The following is a 25,690-nucleotide window of genomic DNA, read 5'->3' on the forward strand; positions in this document are numbered from 1 at the left end:
AAAATAAAATCAACTACCCACAAAAGCAGTTAAAAGAAGCACAAAAGAGCACAGAATAAAACAACCAACATATAAAGAATGGAGGAGAAGGAATAAGAAGGGAGAAAAATAAAGAATAACCAGACAGTGTTTAAAATAGCTCAATAAGTGAGTTAAGTTAGACAGTAAGATACTAAAGAAGCTAACCTTGAACCTTTGGCAACCACGAATCTAAAGCCTGCAATGACAATAAGTACATATCTTTCAGTAATCACCCTAAGTGTAAATGGACTGAATGCACCAATCGAAAGACACAGAATAATAGAATGGATAAAAAAGCAAGACCCATCTCTATGCTGCTTATAAGAGACACACCTCAAACCCAAAGACTATAGGAACAAAGAAAGACTGAAGGAACAAAACAGCAACAGAATCATACAACCTAAGAATGGACTAACAGTTACCAAAGGGAAAGGGACTGGGGAGAAAGGGAGAGAAGGGAGGGATAAGGGTGGGGAAAAAGAAAGGGGGCATTACAATTGGCATGTATAATGGGGGAGCATGGGGAGGGCTATGCAACACAGAGAAGACAAGTAGTGATTCTACAGCATCTTACTACGCTGATGGACAGTACAGTAATGGGGTTTGTGGGGGGATTTGGTGAAGGGGGAACCCTAGTAAACATAATATTCTTCATGTAATTGTAGATTGATGACAAAATAAAAAAAAATTTTTTAAAGTAGATCTTAAGTATTCTCAGCAAATGCACATAAAAAGGTAACTATGTGAGGTGATGGATATGTTAATAAATTTGATTCTAGTAATCATTTCACAATGTATACATGTATCAAAACATCACATTGTACACCTTAAGAAAATATACAAAATTTTTGTCACTTATACCTCAGTAAAAATGGAAAAAATGTTCCCTTTTACCCTAAAAGTAACAATAGATGATACACATGATTGACATAGATTTTAGATTTCTTTTTTGCCAGTACTTTTATATTATTGCTGAAGGGCCCCCACCTATAAGATGGTGAACTTCCTGCTTCTCTTCCGGGTCCTCGGTTCCTGCCAGCGCCACCTGAAGCCCAATCACCTCTCACCCCCTCCCAATCCCAGCACCTAGCCAATAGCCACCAGCCCCGTAGAAGTAACACCTCAATCACCTCATGCCCCTTCCTATATAACCCAACACCTTTTCCGAATAGAGCGGAATTCTCCGGTGAATTGCTGCTGTGTGTCATTCCTTCCTTTCATTGGTGCCAAAACCCGGGAGACAGGGCACCCCAACTGGGCCCCGTCTTCCCCCGACACCAGCACCAGCTTGCCCTCATCCTCTTTTTCCGGCACTGGCTCCTCACACTCACTGCTCCTCTTTGGCCTTTGGGTAAGTTTTCCCCCGGAGCAGGCCGCTCTTCCCCGAGCTATTGCAGCGCCATTGACCATGATCGTCCAGCACAGCCCTGACACTTGGGGACGAGGAGGGAACTCCCCCTGCCTCAGGCCTTCACAGCTGCGGCGGACCCTCAGGCCCCTCCTCCAACAGCCATAAACGAGGTGACTCCTTTGCGGATGAGAATGCTCCCTTTCCCGCCCCCCTCATTCTGCTCCTTCTGCTGAAAATTCCTAGTACTAGGTTCCTCGTGACTCCGGCACTCTGCCTTCTTAGAGAAGTCTGGGTGACGACCCACACTTCCTAAGAAATTCCAACTCGTATACAAGTTTCCGCAGACCACCAAGGATCATTGGGGATGCCCTTTGTCTCCTTGCGGTCTGCTCCCAGTCTGAGGATCTCCGTTCATCTTCCCCTGTTTGTCTCCTTCTCTGTCCTTTAGCCATGGGAGCCTCCTCATCCCTCCCTGAAAGTTCACCCCTTGAATGCCTGCTCAAGCATCTAGCTACCCTCTCCCTGACCCCTGATATAAAACCAAAACTTCTCCATAAATACTGCTCCCAAGATTGGCCGACATACCCCCTAGACAATAACAACCAATGGCCCGCAGGGGGAACTCTTGATCCTAACATCACTCGTGATCTTTTTAACTACTGCCAGTGCCTGAAAAAATGGAAGGAGATTCCCTATATCGAAGCTTTTCGCCTCCTAGCTCAAAATCCCAGCCTCTGCACCACCTGTTCCCCGCTCCAAGTTCTCCTAGCCTGCAAGCCATCTCCCTCCCCTCTCCACACTCCCAGTCCCTCTTCAATTACCTTTGACCCAGCCGATGAACCTCTGCCATGCAGGCTTCCCCATTCGGCCCCTCCCCCTCCTACAACCCCTCTGCCCTCTTCTGCAGTCCGCTGCCGCCTCCACCTCCTCCCCCACAGAAGCCTCCCATCCTCCCCCTTCCCCCTCCTCTCCTACAACAGCCCCTCCCCCTTCCTCCACCACCATCTCCTCCCCCACCTCACCCCCTCCACCTTCATCCCCCTTGCCTCCCCCTCACTGCAGATCGAGCCTGAGACTTTCCGCCCCCCTCTACCTAAGTCCCAGGAGCCTCCTCTGTCCTTGCCCCTAACACCTGTCTCTCCCCCACAGACTGAGCCAGAAACCTTCAGTCCCCCTCAGACTCGGTCCCGCGGGCCTCCCAAAATTATTGCCCCCCTCCAGGAGGTAGCGGGACCTGAAGGCATCATGTGCGTTCATGTCCCTTTCTCCCTAGGAGATTTAGCCCAACTTGAGAAACGCCTAGGTTCCTTTTCCACTGATCCCATGACATACATCAGGAAGTTTCAATGGACCCTACAGTCTTACAGCCTCACACATCGTGACATTTTCATGCTCCTGGCCAATACCCTCCTCCCTGAAGAGCGTAGATGAGTTTGGGACTTTGCCCAAACGCATGCTACCGAAACCCACAGGACTGACCCCACTTATCCCCCTGGCCCCACCACTGTCCCAGAACAATACCCACACTGGGATTATAACACTGCTGTGGGTCTCCGCTCTCAAGATATTTTCACCTCCTGCTTAATAGCAGGTCTGAAAAAGGCAGCTCGTAAAGTAGTCAATTTTCAAAAGCTCCAAGACATAATTCAAAGGAGGGAGGAAACTCCCTCCGAGTTCTTAGACAGACTCACTCAAGCCCTATTACAGTATACCAGCCTGGACCCAGAAACGCCTGATGGAAGACATGTTCTTATGACATACTTCCTAGCTCAAAGCTACCCCGACATTAAAGCTAAACCCAAAAAGTTAGAACAGGGCCCCACTACCCCACAGACTGAGATCCTAACAGTGGCCTTTAAAGTCTTCCATAACCGGGAGGAGGAGAAAGAACGCTGTAAACAAAAGGCTGATCAGGCCAACTTCCAAATGTTGGCCCAGCTGATAAAACCACAACCTGGGCGCCCCTCTCCAAACAAGCCCCCCCACCCCGGAGCTTGTTTCAAGTGCGGAAAAGAAGGACATTGGTCAAGGGTGTGACCCTCCCCCAGATCTCCTACCACCCCATGCCCCAAATGCCACAAAAAGGGCCACTGGGGGTCTGATTGCCCAACCACCCAAAGGGGAGGCTGGACAAACAACCCCCATCCTAAGCCTGCCATAGTGGGGCTTGCAGAAGAATATTGACGGGGCCCAGAGGCTTCTCACCCGACCATTTCCATCACCAAACAGGAGCCCAGGGTTACTTTAATAGTAGACGGTCGCCCCATCTCCTTCCTCCTAGATACAGGAGCAGCCTTCTCAGTCTTGCGAGAATACCGGGGCCCTACCATGCCTGCCATTACTCCCATAGTCAGGGTAGGAGGTAAACAGATTTTCCCATTAAACACCCCCCCCCACCTTTTATGCACAATCCAAGACAATCCCATACCTTTCTCCCACTCCTTCCTGGTTATGCCCCAGTGTCCCATCCCTTTACTAGGATGGGACATCCTTTCTCTCCTCCACGTTTCCATAACTATATACACTCCCACAGCCCCCAGTACTCCCTTTCTGATGGCCCTCATAGCTGACGACCCCCCTCTACCCAATGAAAGCTCCAGTTCTGCCCTCATACACCCTGTAAATCCCTAAGTTTGGGACATTACAAGCCCCTCCATGGCTCTATGTCCTCCTGCCTCTATCAAATTACGTGACCCCTCTCAGTATATCTGTCAGGACCAATACCCCCTAACCACTTCGGCCCTCATAGGCCTCCAACCCATCATTCAGGACCTTTTAAACAAAAATTACCTCAGACCCACTCACTCTCTGTTTAATACCCCCATATTAGCTGTTAAAAAAACCAACGGATCTTTCCGCCTAGTTCAAGATCTCTGCCTCATTAACATGGCCATCGTCCCTATCCATCCCTTAGTTCCAAATCCATACACCCTTTTATCGTGGATCCCTGCCTCAGCCTCCCACTTCTCAGTCCTAGATCTCAAGGACGCATTTTTTTCTATCCCTCTGGACCCCTCCTCCCAAGATTTTTTCGCCTTCACCTGGACGGACCCATACACAAGACATTCTGAACAACTCACTTGGACAGTTTTGCCACAAGGCTTCCGAGATAGTCCCCATATTTTTGGACAGGTCCTAGCTCAGGACCTCAAACAGTTTCATCATGATCACTCCGAGTCCACCTTATTACAATACATGGACGATCTTCTACTCTGCAGTCCCTCATGGGAACAGTCTCAACTTGACACTGCCTCCCTACTTAACCTTCTAGCTTCGAGAGGTTACCGGGTATCCCGTCAAAGCTCAAATCTCTTCCCCTTCTGTCACTTACCTTGGATTCCTTCTGTCTCAACAAAGAAAGTCCTTTACCTTAGACAGAAAATGACTTCTCTCTAACCTGCCCATTCCCAAAACCAAGACAGAAATCCTTTCCTTTCTAGGCCTAGCTGGGTATTTTACAGCGTGGATCCCTAACTTCTCCCTGTTGGCAAGACCCCTATACAATCTCAGCAAGGGCCCCCCTGAAGAACCATTATCCTCCTCACCCAGACACTCCTTCATTAAGCTCCGTCAAGCCCTTGTGGAAGCCCCAGCGCTCCACCTTCCTGATTTGTCGAAGCCCTTCTCATTATACATCCATGAAAGGTCCAGTCAAGCACTAGGAGTCCTAGGCCAATATTATGGCCCATCCTTTGCCCCAGTAGCTTATCTCTCCAAGCAATTGGACCCCACAGTTTGGGGATGGGCCCCCTGCCTATGGGCATAGCCACTGGGCAGCTCTTGCAGAAAGAAGCTCATAAACTAACATTCGGGACGCCCCTTACCATTCTGTCCCCACATGACCTAAAGGACCTCTTAACCTACAAAAGTTTACAGAATCTCCCTCCCTCCAGACTCCTGACCTTACTATCCTCTTTCCTCCAAAATCCAGACATTTTTTTCCTCCCCTGCCCCCCCCCCCGAATCCGGCCACTCTTCTTCCTCTACCCTACTCTCCTCATACTCCCTCACATGATTGCCTGGAAGCCCTTCACAACTTCCTTCCGTGCCACTCCACGATCTCCGAAGGAGCCCTCTCACACTCCGACCTCATCTGGTTTACTGATGGGTCCTCCTTTAAACATGAGAGCACCCACTATGCAGGATACGCAGTAGTCTCCCTCGAAGATGTCATCAAGGCACAAGCCCTACCCCCCGGTACAACCAATCAACAGGCCGAACTCATTGTAGCCATCAGAGCTTGCACTCTGGCCTGCAACACGTCTCTCACACTGTACACTGACTCCAAATATGTATTCCACATTCTCTTGTCTCATGCAGTAGTATGGAAAGAATGAGGCCTCCTCACCACAAAAGGAAATTCCATCACTAATTCAGTCTTAATAACTAAACTCCTAGAGGCTTCACAACTCCCACACCGACTGGGCATAGTCCACTGCAAGTCACATCAAAAGGATGACTCCCCCACTGCAAGAGGTAACAACAAAGCCGACAGAGTAGCCCGGTCAGTTGCCCTATCAGAAGACACACCAGACAACAATCCGTCTGCCCTTGTGGTTTTAGCCTTATCACAAGACACCCTCTGTTCCCAGGACAAAGAGTCTCTCTTCCACTTCTTACACGATCTGTTCCATCCTAGCCCCCAATCCTTGATCCATTTTTTACAATCCTTTTTTTCTCTCTCTCCTGAAGACAAAACCCTACTTGACCAAATCACCCACAGGTGCACCATTTGCCAATGCACTAACCCTAATACCCCCATCAAGGCCCGACCCTTCCCAGCTCATCAAGCAAGGAGTAATGTCCCCGCCGCAGATTGGCAAGTAGACTTCACTAACATGCCCCCCGTATGGCATACCAGATACCTACTCGTGTTAGTAGATACATTTTCAGGATGGGTCGAGGCTTTCCCCACCACTAACAAACGAGCGTCCACAGTTGCCTCTATCCTCCTCACCCAGATCTTTCCTAGGTTCGGGATGCCCACTTCCCTCCAATCAGATAATGGCCCTGAGTTCACTGCCTAAATTATCCAGAACCTCTCCAAGTCGCCCTCGCTCCCCTGGCATTTACATTGTCTTTATCGACCACAGGCTTCGGGAAAAGTAGAAAGAACCAATAGGACTCTAAAGGACATCCTGACCAAACTATCTCTAGAACTACACCTTGACTGGGTTCGCTTACTTCCCTTAGCTCTACTCCGCATTCGGGCCCTCCCAAAGAAACCTTCCTTCTTGTCGCCCTTTGAGATCATGTATGGCCGCTCGATTCTATCTCCAGGGCTCCCTTCCCACAAAGGACCAATTCCTCCCAATATGGCCCTTCTGCTACTCTCTCTCCTCCGCACTGAATTGTGGAAATATCAGGATTCGCTCCTTACTGATCCATCCGCCTCCCAAAATCCTCCTGTCTTACAGCCCGGCCAACTAGTATTTTATAAGCTGCCAGAGGATCAGCCCTCTCTCACCCCAAAATGGGAAGGTCCACACCCAGTTACTCTCTGCACCCCCTCGGCCGCCAAGCTCTTACTGCCTAATAACTCTGTCACCCCTTGGATTCATATCTCCAGTTTGAAACCAAACACCCAGGACCCACCTTCTCTGGACACCCAAGACCCATCTGTCACAATCCAGAGTCCTTCGTATACAGCCCAAGGCACTGTCTACTCTACCATGCCTCATCGCTCTGATCCCTTAAAACTCCACATCTCCCGTTCACCCCCTTTGCCATCCATACCCGAATCATGATTTTTCCCTCCTTTACTGCTCTCTTGCTTTTTTTCCTCATTCCTATTGTCTTCCCCGCCACCCCAGCCTCCTTTGTATGGCAATTCCAAGTCAGACAGACTTACACACAGCATCAAACAAAAGTTACTGCCCTTATTGCCACATTAGACTGCCCTCTGAAAGGCTGCTCTGGGCCTTTATACCTCCACTTTCCTCCCTCCACCGAAGTGTTCACTAGCAGCTACCTTTATTCTCCCTACCTCTGCTTTCTCTATGACCATAGACAAGCCCATTGCAGGCAATGGCCAAATACCTACAGGGGATGTCCCTACTGGTCTTGAGCCATTCACTACATGGGTAACTCCTAGTACCCACAGTATTACTCCTCCAACCATTTCATGAAATATCCCAACGGCTCATTCTCCTTATCAATCCCAGATCCCTGGGACTCTCGATGGGCTGCTGGAGTCACAGCCTCAGTTTACTATGGGGGGTCCTTGACCCCCCATGGTACCCTTCATATCTCTCGAGAGTATGTTCCCTCTCATTCCCAGATCTCTCAAGTTGCATCTGATATTGGACATTCCAAAAAAGTCATTATCCAAACTCTTGACGGTGCCTCTTCATCTTCTCACCCCCGCCCCTCTTCCAATTCCTCCTACTCTTGGTTACAGCTCATTCAGGACACCACCATCTTTCTCAACCACACCCTTAACACTGCCAATTGTTTCTTGTGCACATTACTACAGCGCCCACTGCTGGCCGCTGTGCCCCTTAACATTTCCAATTACTCCTTTCACGCAGAAGGACAACCCTTCCGCCCTCTGGCAGACATAACCCTATGGGAACCAGAATACGCAAACAATCTCACCATCCACCACTGTGTAGACCCAACCCCTCCCCCCTCCAGCGCACTTCACTGTCTCTCTATCCACACCCCTACCTCTGGCTCTACGACTTTTACACAGCCAGGACACTCCTTTTGGTGTAATGGCAGTCTTTTTAACTCACTGCCTCCCAACTCCAGCACACCCTGCATTCTCGTCACCCTAATCCCACAGCTTACACTTTACAGCAGGGCAGAATTCCTTGAGCTCCAACCTCCTTTGCCCTTGCGCACAAGAAGGGCTGCTTTCCTTCCCATTATGGTCGGCATTTCCCTAGCCACCTCAGCCATTGGGGCAGGATTTTCAGGGGGAGCCTTGGGTCACTCTCTATGGGCAATTAGAGATCTCAACGCCAAACTTGAGGGGGCCCTGACATCCACTGCCAATTCCCTGGCCTCTCTCCAAAGACAGATCACTTCACTAGCTAAGGTCAACCTTCAAAACCGGCGGGCCTTAGATCTGCTTACAGCCAAGAAGGGCGTCCATCACCTGTGTCTTCCTTCGAGAGGAGTGCTGCTATTACATCAATGAATCCAGCATTGTAGAAACTGACATTACTAAACTCACCAACCTTGCCTCCAGCCTCCACTCTGCTTCCAATTCCAACCCATTCTCTTCAATACTAACAAACCCCTTCCTCACCTGGCTGTGGCCCATTGCAGGCCCTATAATAATCATTCTTCTCGCCTGTTTCTTCTTGCCTTGTATAGTAAAGTTTATCAAATCCCAAGTTGGTAAAATCTCTAATCAAACTTTCAACCATCTTTTACTCAGGAACTACCAGCTTTTAGCCACAGAAGATCCCTCACCCTCACATAACCTTCTCACCATACGCTGAGACGGACCACTCTCCCCGCTGGAAACAGTTCCTGGAAACACTGGCCTCAGATGCCTGGTTTCTGGCACCCGTATCCTCTTGGCACCATTGGAATCAACAAGTCCTCGACCTATGGTTACAGGGAACCTTCATTGATTTCCAACCTGAAGAAGTCCACATCTACTCGTCCTTCTGTGGGGAATCCTATCAACCCTTTCCTCCCAATCCTCAAACCCTCACTCCCTTCTCCGACCCCGTTCAGCAGGAAGCAGTCAGAGAGAAAGCAACGTCCACACCCCATAGAGGAGAAAGGGGGGAATGAAGGGCCCCAACCATAAGATGGCAAACTTCCTGCTTCTCTTCTGGGTCCTCAGTTGCTGCCGGCGCCACCTGAAGCCCAATCACCTCTCGCCCCCTCCCAATCCCAGCACCTAGCCAATAGCCACCAGCCCCGTAGAAGTGATACCACAATTACCTTATGCCTCTTCCTATATAACCCAGCACCTTTCCCTAATAAGGTGGAATTCTCCGGTGAATTGCTGCTGTGTGTCGCGCCTTCCTTTCAATTGTGGTATGGTATACATAGCATATAATTTACCATTTCAACCATTTTTCAATGTACAATTCAGTGGTATTAAGTACATTCACAATGTTGTATAACCATCAACAGATTTTATGTTCGTTAGTAAATGTTTTATTATAGATTTATTTTTTTTAGTGTATGTGCTATTATGATGAGGATATGCCATTGACATTTGATTCAGAATCAAATAGTAATCTATGTGCATATAGAAAACTACATTTTGTAAAATTTTCAACACTTTATTTAACCAACATTTAAATATCTTACCTCTTGTGCTTCATGGGCTATTAACTGGTCCATTAACAGTCTCCGCCGTCTTTTCTCTCTTTGCTCTCGTGCAAAAGCATTTTCTTCAAGGCGCTTCTGGATTTTTTTAATGTACTCATCATCTGAATAAGTGTTTAGCAAATCGGTAGCTGTCTGGCCTGCTGTATCTAAGGAAGTCTTGGATGCACTAAGAACAAAAGTTTTTATTTAGCTTTGACAAAATAATGCAATCACATGCCAGTACTTGGAACTATGGAGGAAGACCTCAGGAGAAAGCTCCCTTGAATGTTCTGTTAATTTATTAATAAAAGTATCAGAACAAATATTAGAATTTCTGTGTGACACTCATAGCTTATCAATAGAGTCCATTTGTCTCACTCCATTTCTGGACTCCATATTTATGAGGTCCTCAGCATACATAGCCTTCTTTCTGGGCCTATCACCTACTTGTTCTGTCACTTCCCATGATTTTCACTGTGTCCACAGATTCTAGATTTCTCTCCCTCATATACCTGTTAGCTCTAGGCCTCTTGCCTTCACTGCTTTGAATGAAGAATAGGCACAATACTGATAACCCAGTGCCAAGAAAGGCATACCTCTGCAAGAGGCAGCCAGGTAGGTATGCCAATGGTAGGACACTGAAAGTACTTCCATAGGTGGTTCCATCCACCACAACTCTCCTCATACCTATGCAAATGTAAGTTGCTCTCTGAAGTCCCAGTAACACTTTGACCACTTAGGCCAGTTGGCCCAACTCTTACTGCAAGCTCGGTAGTTGAAGGTTGACTTGCTCCTCATACCACACTTGCAAACATAGGTCTGACCTAGCCTCTCGCCCAAATTCTGGAGACCAAAGTGAGAAGATCTACCTCAAGGTTCTTGCCCTACCTCATGTCCAACTTTAAAGGATCAAAAGAGCCTGGTAGTCTCACCAACAGAATGCAAACACACTCAATTTAGTGTGAGACAAATGGTAGCTTGTACAGAATTTATAGATGCATTCAAAAGTTATCTTTAAAAGTAAAAGATACATTTTTATGTATATAAGAATCAAATCATCAATTCTCATCAGCATATCCCTTTAAAAGATAAGCAGAATATAACAGTACTATGATACAAGATACATAATAATACTGTTTGCCAAGAAATAATTAATTTTAATATTATGAATAATTATTTTTAGTGTTATAAGTTATTAATGTATTTGGTTTAAACAACATAATTCAAAAGACAAGGACACATTATGGTGTGTAGAGACTAGTCATCAATTCTCATACAGACAGAAGTGCTTTTATAAAAAGAGTTATTTCATGTTTACTGAATAATCACATTTATAGTACAGATTCTTTGTATTATAGTTCATTATTTTTAGGTTTGCTGTCTCCAGCTGAACTCTTAGCTCATAAGAAAAATATTCTATTAAACTCCTCTCTGTATTTGTGCCTCACAGTCCTGATACGCAGTTGATATTTGCTAAGTTTCAAATTATATACTAAGAAGCACTGTACAAGTGTAATATAATCTTTAAAAAATCACACACTGAAATTCTGGTTATTTTATCAGCAGGGACCAAACCTTCAGTTGCATTCTGTCACTAAGGGTTGTTGAGCAGAAACTGTTTAGCTACCAAAGCCTCCGAAAGTTCAAAGATAAAGTTTAACCCTATTTGTTTATTAAGAGTTAGTACAATGAAGTATTTATAAACACTGTGAGGCATAACTTTTTCAGATCATTCAACAAAATTCTTATGATATTTTTACTTAAATGCGTGGTTTAAAAGTTTGCCTTGAATTAAGCATGTGTAAATAGCTCTTCTGACACTGTATTTATACTGTCAACAATATACTTAACATCCTGCTTCTCCTTTATCAATCATTCCATTTGTCCATCCATCCATCTGCTATCATAGCCCTTAGGTCTGAAGAAAGATATTTACTTGAATAAATACTCATTTTACTAGATTTGGATTTCCTGAGGGCAATATTTATGTTTGCTTTCCAGGCCTCCACAGAGTTAATCATTTTATGTGTATTACTAGAAAAAGGAACCGTGGCCAAATTTGTATATATAAAAAGAGCAGTTGCTAGGAAAAGCCTAAATTAATTCTATGAATCCAAAATAGCATTTATTATTTCTATAAAAAAACAAAGAAATTGAACATGTGGGGAGAATGCAGCCATGGGAGCTCTTGCCCTGTTCTTATTGAGAGATCTACAGTCTAAGCTAAGATTCAGAATGAACTAAAGACGTAATGATGAATAAAGAGGCTCAAGCGGGTCACCTTGTACCATAGCTTTTGTTTTCTTTAAAAGCTTGCTCTAGGCCAGTGCTCCCAACATTTTTTATTTTGGAGCCATTAGAGAAAATGCTCTTGTGAAGCACAGTGAAATGGACTTAAAAGTCCCAGATGAGGCTGTTTATAACTAGAAGTGACTGGTTAACCAGGGACTCCAGCTGCCCCAGGCTCTATTTCTCCTGCTGGTCTGAGAAATAAGGATGTCTATATCTTATGACTGCCCTGTGGTCTAAGTCTCTGGCAAGACCAAGTAGAGACTTCTGCAGAAAAAGGACCTGTGCTAGATACTATTTCCTTCCCTCTTTCCTCAAAACAGAGCTCTAGTTTCATTCAGAAAACAACATATCCAGCAAAAGACCACATTTCCCAGCCTTCCACTCTGCTAGGTATGGCCATGTGACTCAATTCTGGCCAATAAGATATCAGCAGAAATGTTACACAGGACTTCTGGAAAGACTCTTAAAAGGAGCTATTTCTGGTGGGGAAAATCAATTTTTCGCCTATCCTTCCTGACATCTGGAACGTGGACCAAATGGTCAGAGCCCCAACAGTCGTCTTGTATTGTGAATGTGACTTGAAGGACAAAACCACACATTAGAATAGTGGAACTAAAGGGAAGCATCAGTCCTTGATGACCTTGGAGCTGCAACACACACTCTGGGCTACTTATATTCTGATTTCTATTGCATGAGAGAGAAATAAAATTCTACCTAATTTAACTCACTCTTGTTTGGCGGTTTCTAAAGTTAACTGATAGACCCAAGTTCAGGCTGGGTTGGCAAAGGCAACAGGGAAGAGGGTGAATGTTTGCAGCTGTGTCGTACAGGAATGATCTTTTAACATGTAGTAAGAGACAAAACAAGGACACTTATCAATCAAAGTGGATGCTGGTGAAGGGACTGGAAGATGCTGCTGTGCTTGGTGTTAATTTTGGTTGCTAAACTGTGGAAATTGAGGGGGTCCCAGGAAAGAGACTAACAATGGAGCTAAAGAGAATACCATTCACCAATAAGTAAAAAGAGTATTTCAGTATTTTAAGATGGTCATTCTGGTGGTTACCATCTGTTTATCACTACAAAGCATGTGGCTGATGAGGTGTGAGACAGTATTGGAAGAAATCTAGTGGTTCTATGGGCCAAGGTCAGGGTTGGTGTGGTGGGGTTCAGGTGGTGGCTACACGGGTGAGAGGCTTGGACTTTGTTTTCTTTAGGAGTCGGGGGCAGCACTGATAAAGGGAGCAGGAATCAGAACAGGTCATCAGGAGTTCCTGTAGATGGTAGGAAGAAAGGCGATCTGGGTATTCTTCACTTTGCTTCATTTTCTGTCTACACCTGACTTCCTTACCATTTCTTCTTCTAGTATATTCTTATTCCTCCTCATTTGGCTCTACTTCTTCCCCTCAGAAATGTTTGTTTTTCTTCTTTAACAGAGATTTACTTCATATTCCATAAAGTATAAATGAGTAGTGTTTGAATAGTTTCCATTTAAAAATGCAGAACTCAAGTTGCTCTTACATATACAGTCCCTAATAGATTATTTTCTGTTATTCTAAAAGAAAAAAGGAGGGAATCTTTATTTTTAGGCAAATGAAGCCCATTAACCAGGCACTTTTTGCAATGGACTCACTGCACCGACTGCCTTAGTGACATTCGGTCAACCACTCTTCCTTGCTGATCCCTGTGCCAAATGCTGAGGATGCAATCTGGCAGAAACCAGCTAAAGTCTCATAAAGGCTTTACTGTGATAAATTTAAATTAGTGGCAACTTGAACAATTTTAGTGAATGTTTTAAAAAGTGTGTGAACTTAAAAGAGTAAGCATAGCACAGAAAAATAAACTTCACATTTCATAATAGCCAGTTTTCCTCTTGATCTTTACAAAAGGTGGAAATAAACAAGTAATTTGAATTTTAGCTCATTCATCTTTCTTCATACACTCTCTTAGTGAAGATTCCACAAAGTGAAAAGAACTTTGGAACAGTTATTCCAGGTGAACTATTTCTAAATATTCAAAAGTTATAGGTAGAAATGAATGCAGTTTTATGATTATTAAAATAATGCCCATCTTACCTTTCTTTTGCCTGGAGATCCTTTTTTATTAGGGCTTCAAACCTCTTAATCTCATTGGCTACATCCTTTAAAGGAAATTCATTATCAGTTTTTCACCTCTAAACTCCATAGAAAAATCTTTATTTATCATGGTCATTCAAGTTTACAAGTTGGTATGTACTACTAATTCAGATAATTAGGAGTCAAGATATGAAAATGTGCATTCTAGAATAGTTTTACAACTCTGGTTTGTTACTTTTAGACTAAGCTAAATATGCCTAAAAGAATCTTAGAATTATATTGATGATACCAAAAAAAAAAAGTGGTGAGGGAAAAAAAAATCTTAAAATTGCCTGACCGGCATCACTTGGTTCATAACTCTAGCTGATAGCTCATCAAAGATTAATAAGAACAAGGATTGTAAAAGAATCAGGATGTGCACTTTTATTTGCAATACTTTTAAAAAAGAATAAACAATTTTTGGAAATAAATACTTCTTTAAAATTTGTCTCAGGTTTTTAAACACTTCTTGTGCAACCTTATTGACACTACTAATTTGCTCTCCGAAAATTAATTTTAGCCCATTCTTTGTCTACTGAAAATCCTTATTAATGAACTTTAATCAGCTCAGGCAAATATAAAAATTAAATACATTTCTAAAATGAGGTCTGAAAAGCCTCTGTGGTTGGTATTTTTTTTTAATTCAAATACAGGACACTTTTTTAATTAAAAAAACAAAGAAATGTGGATTAATATGAAATGCAATGGATTTAGAAATCAGAGAGGTCTGTCAATCTCTGCTTTAACAGCATTGGGAACTTGGGTAAAACACATCAGCTTTCTGAGTCTCATATACAAAATGAAGGAAACAATACCCTATTTATAGAGTTATTTACAACTTAGTGATAATATGAAATAGCCAACCCACAGTTTGACATATAGCAAATGTTCAATAAGAGTAGTTATTATTCCTTTTCTTAGGTCACAGTACAGCATACCATTAACCATCATCGTAGCAGTATGCTGTGTAGATTGCAAATATTACCATTAAAGTGTAGTATTTCTCCTCTGTGAAATATAATCAGATTGTATCCTATTGAAATGATTGATAGTTGGTTTGATCTAGTAAAATATCACTGGTGTAGTTATCTTCTAATATACTCACAGCAAGCAAATCACTTAACATTTCTGGTACTCATAAAAAAATAATGCAGCATGATGAGAATGAACTGAGTAAAACATATACTAGGAATGGCACATCAGTAAATAATAGCAATGGCACATTCCTAAGTAATAGGAATAGTGCATATATATTATGTGTACCCCAATCGGTCCCTCTGTACCCATGACAGCAGCACCTATTCTAGAACATTGTTATATTCCATTACATGTACAGTTATGACCCATTATAGCAGCACCTATTCTAGAATACTGTTATAGGGACCATAGAGTGCTTTTCAACACAGGAGTCCAGACAGGTACGGTCATTTAATAGGAGTTTGCCACCCCGGCCTAAAGCTTCTGAACAAATAACAGTATAAATGGGTTGGATATACGAACAAGGAAGGAGTTTTGAACAAGGGACAATGCAACAGATAATTTGAAAAGGAAGTAAGAAGTTTTAGAAGGTCTCCCTACATGTTTTAGGGAAAGATCATTCTTTCATCAAAATAAACATAACACAATATTAAAGGATTATTACTTACCTCTGCCTCTTTTTTCTTTTTCATCATTTTTTGGGCCTCAAGTGCTTTCAAAGTACGATTTGAAGCAGGTTTAGGAATCTGTATGATAGCTGCTTGAATTTTGGCCATTATTTCATTTTGTCGTCTTCTGCTCAGGCGTTGCTGAATATCCCATACATGTTAGTTTAGTTATTCCATTCATCAAAATAATAGGCACTGTTATACTCTCACAGGTACACATACATAAAATTTTTCCATTGAGATTTTCAGAGCTCAGCAATTAACCAATGGACTAAGTATCACAACTAATATTAGGAAGCAGGTGTCAAATGACTTATTTTGAAGGTATGATATTAAACACAATCTTGAAATCCCCAAATTATGCTTATCAAATGTGTGCACTTTCATGGGGAACCCAAGAGTGGCAAGCTTCCAAGAAACTCAGTCACCCTCAAACAATGAGTTCAGTGGCTACTTCAAATACTTAATTAAAACTAAATTATGTGATATGCTATTGGATCATTTCTTCACTATACAGGCAGTAGTTATTTAAAGAATATAAGCAAGAAGGTGCAATTGAAAGAAAAAAAGTAAAAATGAGATAAAGTAATTTAAAAATAAATGATTTAAGAGGTCATATAAAATAATCATGTCTTTATGACTACAGCATTATATTAGAACTAATTAGATCATTAGTTCCTACATCCAAAGAAACCTCATTTACCATTAAAAAAATCAAAAGAAATTATAATTTTTTCATTTCACTTTCCAAAATGTGAATTTTTATTTAACTGCAGTATGTTTATCTTTTTTTCTTAAGAAAACCAGTAACACATAGGATCTCCTTTTTATCTTATTTGCTGTAATTTTAAACTTAATTTATTTCAGAATATTTAATGGTGTCATATTTCCTTTTTCCCAATTTTCTTTGGAGATTTTCTGTTTTAGACAGAGCACATCAAATTTGGACAGGCTGGTTTCATAAAAATTAGAGTCTCAGCACCTGGTCTTAACTTACACTCCTTTAAAAGTGCCTTGTCTCCTCACCATGCAACGCCAAGGAGCAACCCCATCCTTCATCTACTCTCTGGCAAGAAATGGGATTATAAGACCTTCCAGACTTTGTCTCTCATTTTTCCCTTGCTTCCCACAAGGAGCTGATTGCATTCAGGATATGCTCATTTCTTATCATTCTAAATAAATGTATTTAAAACATTAGTTGAGAGGAACTATTTCTTTGCCTGTAGTTAACACATTCCATATACCCAACCACGTAAAATTCTCTTAAAAATCTTTAATGATTCCACACACCATTGTCTTCTCACTTACTAACAGCCACAGGAGATCATTAAAGACTTTCAAAGAAATTTGAGAAGCAGTGGAGGGGTTAGTCAAAGCAAAAAGGGCCAGGAAGATGCCAAGAGATGTTTAAGAGCGTAAAAAAGGGAACCAAGCAGAAATCATTCACGTTGACAGGAAGAGAGGAATGGGGGTAGGGCCAAGGGTTACAAAAGCGGGGAAAGTTCTGCACTCCTTAGTGGTAACAATGGTCTTTAGCCTTTGCTGGGGTAGATAGTAGCACCCCCACCCCCCACCCCATCACTAAAGTATCTGAAGCCTTAATTCCAGACAACTTAAGAAGAGATGAAGGTGTCCTGCTACTCTGGAGAACAGCAGTCCTTGTTCCACAAGGAGAGGTGATGGTCAGCCAGAGTGGGAATGAAGAGAAGGGGAAAAGTGTGGGAGGAAAAATGTGAGAGCGGGGCAGAGCAAGAGTCATGCATTAGGAACATGTAACTTGTGCTACATTAATACTTATGCAATGTGCACCACAGGCATCAACTGAAAACAGTACACTCTACACTAATGAATTTCTAGAAAAATTGTTCCATAAAACCTTTTCAATATTAAAACATCTCTGTTCTTCCTTGAGCTTTTGAAATTTTTCAAGTTTCTCAAAGTGCATGCAGACAAAATCTTCTTTCATGTGTTTATATTTTTCTTGAAACCTGTGTGTAACCCACATCAGATTGAAATTAGTTTGACATGGTATCGAGATTTTAAGTCTCTAAATGAAGAAAGCATTTTGAAATATTCCATTATTAGAGAATAAAAAGTATATTGTCATTATATGCACAGAAAAAAAATCTGTCTTCAAACTAACACTCTGAATTGTTGATGGTTAAAATAAATTCGAGCCCCATACTAATCACTCATAGACTTAACTGATGTAAAAATAATTTTAAAATTTTCAATTCCTTCTTATAAGATAGTTTTATTATACTTTTATAAATTTTCTGACCTGAGTTTAATTTTCAATGAACAGAACTTAAATTCTTAGAAATACATGTTCACAAAAATAATTTTATAAAACCAGTTTCAATTCATAAGAGATAATTTAAGAAGCCAGATTCTTTTCATTACTTAAGCCACTTTCTAGGAAAGAGTGAAGAAACATTAAAACTTCTCCGTCACTGGAAATGAGTATATAACAGTCCAAGAAAATGAGCTCTCAAGGATGATTATAAAGTGGGACACAGAGCAATGTGGCTGATATATTTAACTAAAACTTTTATATCTAAAAGTAGTCTTCTTAGAAGCTGAAGACCTACTAAAAACAAGGGTACCATTGCTCAAACCATTTTTGTTCCTTCTCTTCTAAAACTGCCTCAGTAGATACTGACATTTACTTGGAGTAACATTTAAGAACTGCTGAACTACACACCTTCCTGATCCTCTCACTGTTTAAAATGACCTGGTCTCTGTCTTCACAGAGGTAAGGAAAATGTAAGGTCTTTGAACGTCCTACCTCTCCACTTTAACACCTATCTGTATCTTTAACTTAATTCTTACCTTCTCCCAAACCAGGAAATACCCATTGAGATAGTATATTACCTACTGTAAAGTGTGTGGCTTTTAGAGTCAGACAGCCTAGGTTTGTTTCAGCTCTAATACCTACTAGCTTCATGGAATTGGGCAAGTCACTTAACCCCTCTATATATCAGTTTCATCATTTGTTAAAATGGGAATAGGGCTGTTGTGAAGATCAAGATAAATATATATAAAGCACCTTGAACAGGGCTTGACACCTCACTATGTATGTCCAATGAATTTTAGTTACAATTTATATGACCATATAGTAGACACCTGCATTTTCCTCCACCTAGTATCAAAGAAAAAGGCATCTTTTCTTCTTTCCTAAGATATCTTCTCCTACGCCAGAACCATTGATTGCATCCCTTCCTTTTGTTCCCCAGAGAACTTCTTTCTGCTTAGTTCTCACACCAGTCATCTCCTGCCACTGACTCTCAATGACCAAGTTGTCTCAGTGTCTGTGCATAAAATAGCAAACAATCACACTCCCTTAAGCTTCTCTCCTGAGCTACTCTTCTTATATTCTCTTCTCCTTTACCTCCACATTTCCTGATAAAATAGTCTATGCTTCCTTCCTCCTCATCTCCAATTTCTCCTCAACTCACCACAATCCATACCACTCCACTGAAACATTCTCCTCTCCCTAAAATGCAAACTCTAAGAAGGTCAGGTCTTTTCCTGTGTTGTTCATGTGCAAGTGGCTGGCATAAAATAGGAGCCCAACAAATATTTGTTTAATGAATGAATGTCTGACTCTGGAGCATCACCACGGCCTACAGTAAACCCAGTGGTTTCTGTTTGGCCTCATCTACAAAGCTGTTCCAAGTGCTAACTCTACTTTACAAAGAATTTTCTTATATACTATTTCCCTGAAACTACAAAAGAGCCTAACTTTGAGGTAGGTAGAGTTAATCATCCTTGTTTTTATAGCTGAGAAAATTGAAGCTGAGAGTAGTTTAGGGATTGGCTCAAAGTTAATCAGCTTGGAAGTGAAGGATGCAGGATGCAATACCAAGTTATTCAGCTTTAAACCTAATCTAATTCCTAGCTGTCCATGTGTGCTGATTTCATTCTGTTAACCAGACTCATAAGGATGTCCATTAAGAATAGACAAATCTGAAACAGAGAAAGCCTTCACGTCTATTGTGTCACTGTCGCTACATAAATTAAATTTTAAAGTTTAATTATTTCCACTTCTATTTAGTGTGTTATATCAGTGTAGCACTTCCATTATCCTAGTGGCCTGGAGAAGTTAATGCACCTCACTTGCCATAAAAAAATAGCACAGAACTGGAGAGAATTGTCAACTAATAAGTTGTATCAATTAATCAAAAGATATTTAATGAGTATTTGCAATGTTTAAAGCATTTTCTTAGGCACAGTCCTTGAATTTGAGGAACTAAAACTCTTTTAAGGCCATATGACAAATAAATTTTAAAAAGTTAGCCGACAGTATCAGCAAGAGGTTAAGAGCAGAGAGTGAGAATTACCCATGCCCTACAAATTCCATAGGAAGAATCCATGTGTACTGGGAACGTTGCACAGAAATAGGGAGAAAAAAGTTGGGGGAAAGAGGAGAGATGAGAAAGATGAGCTTAGGCAGCAGGGAGGGAAAAAAGGAGTATGTAAGTCCTATTCAAGGATAGGCTGCCAAACAAGGTGGAAGACTTTATGCTGAGGACTATGAAGAAATCAAGGAAGATAGGTCAAGACCATTTAGTAAAAGATCTTGCATGTCAGTATAAACTAGAAACAGGATATACATATGGAAAATAGAAGGTTTCTAAGCAGAAGAACCCAAGTGAAAGTAGAATTTAGGGAAGATCCATCTAGCAGTTGATTAACCTCTAGCAGAAAACCTGAAGCTTGGGAGACATTAAGTTGCTGCAGTAGTTCCTGAGGAGAGCTGAGCTGATACGATAGCGACAGAAATGAAATAGAAGAGCAGGCTTAGAAAGCACTGGGAACTAGGAACAAAAAGAATTTGATCAGCAATGGGCAATGTGGATAGGATAGAGGAAGACATCAGAAATGGACACATGAATTGAAAATACTAAAATAAGATCCCAGTATGGCCAAAACCTTATATGAAGGACATACATAGCCCATGGGATTTCTTTGAGAATGCAACAGCTGTCATTTTCCTTTACCAAATATTATGTTGTGATATGTTTAGGTTTCTTTATGTACTTACATCTCGAAAAATGTCATGTTTCATGCTTTGAAATCTTGTATTTGTCAGGGGTTGCATGGTTTGCATTTGTACTCCAGTCGGTCCACTTTTCTTCTTTTTCTGAAGAACAGTATATAACTGATACAAAAGTTTTGTTGCTGCCCCAGGCTTTTCTGTGATGATATCATGGGCCACATTCTGATCAAACTGCACACCCAGAAGGTTCAGTGTTGGCTCCAAGCGAGAAAAATTATTAAGTTTGGCAGTTGATACTCTAGACATTAAGATATTTTACATAATTAGATATTAGAATTGAATTAAAAACAACAAATATCAGAGGTATTATCATGATCCAATATTATGAATTATCCTGTTCTTCTCAATATATCATTTCTCTCTAAAACTACTCAATCATGTAAATACATTGAGATTTTCTATTGTCATGAACCCCATGCATTTATTTCCCTTGACTGGCTAAACTAAATATACTTTTCTGCTTAAATAGATATTAAATTTTTTATAAGTCAAAACAAAAATAGATTAAGCACCTTCTTTTAAATGAAAAAACGTTACTATGGTTTGGAAAATACTTTACTCAGAAGGCAAAATTATCATTTCAATGTATATTTCTTTAAATTATATTATTACTAGAGTCCAAAAATAGCCTTAAATGTTGCATTGACAACTCAAATAATGATCCTTTCAGACTCAGTCAACAATATTTAATTAATATTAGCTATGCAATCAAATTAATTGTTATCCTCACTACATAGTTAAATTACTACTTTAAGAATAAGTAAAGACCTCCTAATTACAAGTTATACTTATTTTTGAATTGCCTATTATCAAATTAGGCTCACATTTTAGAAGAGCTTCATTAAGTCATTTACTTATTAATTTACTCTCTCAACTAACAAGCATTTATTAAATATATACCAAGGATTTAGTTAGTTAATAAATTTAAGTAAATTTATTAAAATTCTACAAAGATGAATAAGATGTAATTCCTGACCTGGAGGAGTTCATAGTGAGGAAAAAAATAGATGAGCAAAACAGTAGTGCTAAGAGTTGTAACAGAGGTCTCCAATGATTTAGGGCTGCTAATGAGCCTGCAAATCCAGTAACAGAAAGAAGGCGAAAGATGTTGGATGCATTTTCAGCTCTTTTGCCTTTCTATGATCAAATTGGATGGAAATATCAGTTTTAATCACTGATTTATTTTGTCCTTACTTTAACTTCCTAACATTCAGTGACATTCTTTAATGGAAAAAAATGTACTGAACATACATGAATATAAGCCAACGTCTCACCACTCCCACACACCAAAGTGATACCTTAGAATAGAAGGAGTTGCCATTTATTTGGCAGAATTTCAAATATTATAGGGTTACTCTTTTAATTACTTCATTTTGGACAATAAAATTACTTGAGGAAGGCACATGACCTGAAATGACCTCAATTAAACTTTCAGAAGTTTATAAAACTCACTTAGCTTCATGTTTCTAGTATACTATTTCCCAAGACATTGCTCTCAAGTATTGGTTCTAAAACATTTGTTGCTGTTCTAAATCTTTTTTTTTTAAATCACAAATACCACTGAAAAATCTGGTGCAAGCAATGGAACCTTTCCGCAGGAAAGAAAACAAACATCCTTGCATATCCACAAACTGTTCATACCATTTTTGGGTGCTTGCAAACCTCCTAAAATGTAGCCTAAAAATGCCTATTAGCTTCAAGTTAAAAACTCATGCTTTAAAAGGAGATGGGGCTGGGGAAATACATAAATGATTTCTAAACATAAGAAAGGAGCTAATATCATAGGAAGGCCAATGTCAACAAAAACAGTAAAGCAATAATTTGAATTCCTTTCCCAGGAATGTGATGTAAATTAGTGTCCTGTTTCCTCTGTTTACTGTTACTCTTTAACAGAAATATTTGGTATAATACATTTAACATATCACACTACATCAACCAAACTTTGAATAAAATATTTTAAATTAAAAAAAGATAAACAGGTCTTCTAGAGGATGAGAAGAGATAAACAATGGTACAAAGAAATCTCACTATAAAAGAAAACTATTTTTTAGGTCTTCTCAAATCCAGTTTTGCAATTTGTTCCCCCACAAATGACTTTAGAGCTTGAGATAAACATTTATCTAAAAAGATTAAGGTAAAATGGACCAAGTTTTGAAGAGTGTGGCTGTGAAAGGAGTCAGATCAATAACTTGTGCTTACCTTCCTCAGACAGGCACCTGAGACTTGCTTTTGATCTTTTATCACAGTTACCCTTTCACGTCCTTCCTGTTCTAGGAGCTCCATATGCTTTGCCCACTACACATATGTGGAAAGATATGGCCTGAGAGCCATTTGTCAGAGCTTTGGTCTGGGTCATAACCTTGGGCTGCAGAGATAAGGGGCCCCAAAATTCAGGAGGAAGAACCCAAAATCAAATACTGCCCATTTCCAAATTTTATCAAAATTTAGCCCTGTACCCAATAAAAGTAGAGAACACTTCCCCTCCTCTTATTTCAATACATGGCCCACAGAATGCAGTGTAAGACTGTCAATGTTATGGCTGTCACACATGGTAGGCTTTAGAATGATTTTTATGGACTGGCTGAAGAATCCAGGTATAACAATACTTCTTTCTGGAAGTTTATAATATACATTCAAGATTTCCAATCAGTCAAAATTTTGAGAACATAACTGGTGTATAAACTGGTGAATGTCCATTCTTGTTATAGCATATGCTCAATCAGTATAATGATAATCCACTGTTGTTTTTGAACACAGAGAAACCACTGGGACATCTTTTCTCTGGAGACAGACCATATGATGTAAATGATGACCTCTGAGGGAATAAAAAATGTGTTCTGGGAAAAGCCTTCTGTTTGCTTTAGAATTTGATGACCCGTTTTTCTTTCTGAAAATTCCCAGATTTTGTGTATATTGCTCAGAGGGTAGTAAAGTGGGCAAGGAGAGAGGGCGATGGTTGTCTGTTTTTAGTTTTGTTTGTTGACTGGACAGAAATATACTACTGGCAATGTGAGCATGTTCTTACATCTTTTCCTTTATATTGAATTACCCTTTGGTAAAAGGATAAAAATTAAGAACAAAACCTCATTTGAAGCAAATCCCTTCCATAGTATTATTTTTCTCACATACAAGCAATGCTACCTATAGTACATAACACAGAAAACAGATTAATAAATTCATGGTAACTTATGAGAAAGCTTTTATTATTATAATCTTAACATTATATTCATTGATTTAGGGGATAAAACTTTTGTGTCTCATATTTTGGTTCCCAGAGTTCTTAGCTATAAGCTGATTAAATTTTATATTTTGTTTATTCTTATTCTAGGACCTGAGTGACTTAGAGGAAAAATCATATTTTCTTGAGCTTTTTCTAAAACATAAGATATTTTCAACATTATATAAATTATTTTAGGTATCTGATACTTGAAATTCTTATTTGCCAAAAGATTACTTATATCTTCTCCTCCTTGCCATCTGCTTAGGGAATACATCTTACAAGGCAATTAGAAGTTGCTCTCCCAGGGATATCCACATTCCTTTACAGTTTATTCTTTTAACTATTCTGCTACTTTTTACCCTTTGAAATGCACTAGAGATATTCTAAAACAGAGTATTCTTTCAGTGTTAGATAAATTATTCTAAAGATGAGGGTGTAGAGTTTTACCTTCCTACTGAGAAGTTCAAACAAGGTCTGTGATAAAAAATGCAAAGAAAAATAACTCATATCCCTAACTTCAAGGTGTTTGGATATGCAATGTGAAAGAGACACACACACAAAAAAAAACTGACAGCAAAATAAGCAGTGTTATAACACATAAAATTGTAAGGTATATTTATAAATTTCCTAAAGGGATAATAAACAAAAACAACCAAAGAGGACTGGAAACCCGGTTAGACACAGGTCATGACAAATCAGTTTCTGCATATGCGAACCCCTGAGTGAGCACAAAGAAGGAAAAGATGGCGTGGTTCTGACCTACTTATTCTGGAATTACATCTCAGAGGCTGATACTGACTTCTGGGGAGAAGGGAGTGAAGGTAGGAACAGATGTGGCACAGGGCTGGGAGCTCAGTTAGAGGAGGCAGTTGAAGCTAAGCTGCGAAGGAAATTGTATGCCTTGCCCTTGAGGAAAAGATGTGCAATATGGGGTGTAGGACCAGGATTAGAATGTTATCCAGTATCCTAGAAGATTAAGAAATTGTCTGGGATTAGCAAAAGAGGCGTTACGTGGTGTGAAAATATATTTCCTTCCATGACTTGTCTTGTGTTGTATGATTAGTGCATATACTAGTAGCTTAATCTGGATCGTGAAGTAATGACTCACCTCTAGAGTGGAATTATCAGATTCTTTTGCCCAGTCTTACAACATAGGTACAGCTCAATGGAGGCAAATATTCTAAGCAAACAAAAACTAAAGAATATTTGAGTAGGAAATATCAGGTTAAAAGAGTATGGATTTGGAGCAGAACTTTAGGAATGGCAGAATAAAGGCTTCCAAAATCCATTCCTCTATAATGCAATAAAAAAAATTGGCAAAAAATTGTAAAACTCAACTTTTTCATAATTCTATAAATTAGCCAATGCCTTGCAATATTCCAAGGAGCATTTATTTAAGAAAAATTAAATCTCAGTAAGAAGAGATAGCTTGCAGTCATTTTAACTTGCTCTCTTTCCATTCCCTTCTCCCTACTTCCATGGTAGATTTGAAAATCAGCAGCCTTGCAAAAATAGAAGATACAAAAACCAGCAACCTACCAGCCATCTTAAGAGACAGGCAGATTTAAAGTCCCTCAAGAATTCCTGTCCTCAGAGAATTGTCACTATTTGTCCTATCTGGCTGCTCCATGAGAAATCCTCAGTAATAGGCTGTGTCATTATTTGACCTTAGCACTCACTCATTGGAAAAAGCCTTTTTCCCAGGGT

The 25,690-nt window shown here is 40.5% G+C and overlaps 1 protein-coding gene across 11 annotated transcripts in view; it reads right to left on the reverse strand.

The window, feature by feature from the left end:
* Window positions 1-25,690, reverse strand: part of SPEF2 (sperm flagellar 2) — a 204,310-nt gene that overhangs the window by 154,456 nt on the left and 24,164 nt on the right. For 10 of the 11 annotated variants that reach the window (XM_073237222.1, XM_073237235.1, XM_073237218.1 and 7 more), the window contains exons 3-6: window positions 20,749-21,001; window positions 15,702-15,842; window positions 14,017-14,081; window positions 9,653-9,839 (exon numbers count right to left, since the gene is read on the reverse strand). In XM_073237222.1, coding sequence (XP_073093323.1) covers window positions 9,653-9,839; window positions 14,017-14,081; window positions 15,702-15,842; window positions 20,749-21,001 — 646 coding nt within the window. Of the gene's footprint in view, window positions 1-9,652; window positions 9,840-14,016; window positions 14,082-15,701; window positions 15,843-17,577; window positions 17,749-20,748; window positions 21,002-25,690 lie in introns of all 11 variants that reach the window. The other variant, XM_073237244.1, reaches the window with a different exon arrangement.

The sequence above is a fragment of the Manis javanica genome, chromosome 1, assembly GCF_040802235.1.
Source record: "Manis javanica isolate MJ-LG chromosome 1, MJ_LKY, whole genome shotgun sequence".
In the NCBI taxonomy this organism is placed as follows: Eukaryota; Metazoa; Chordata; class Mammalia; order Pholidota; family Manidae; genus Manis; species Manis javanica.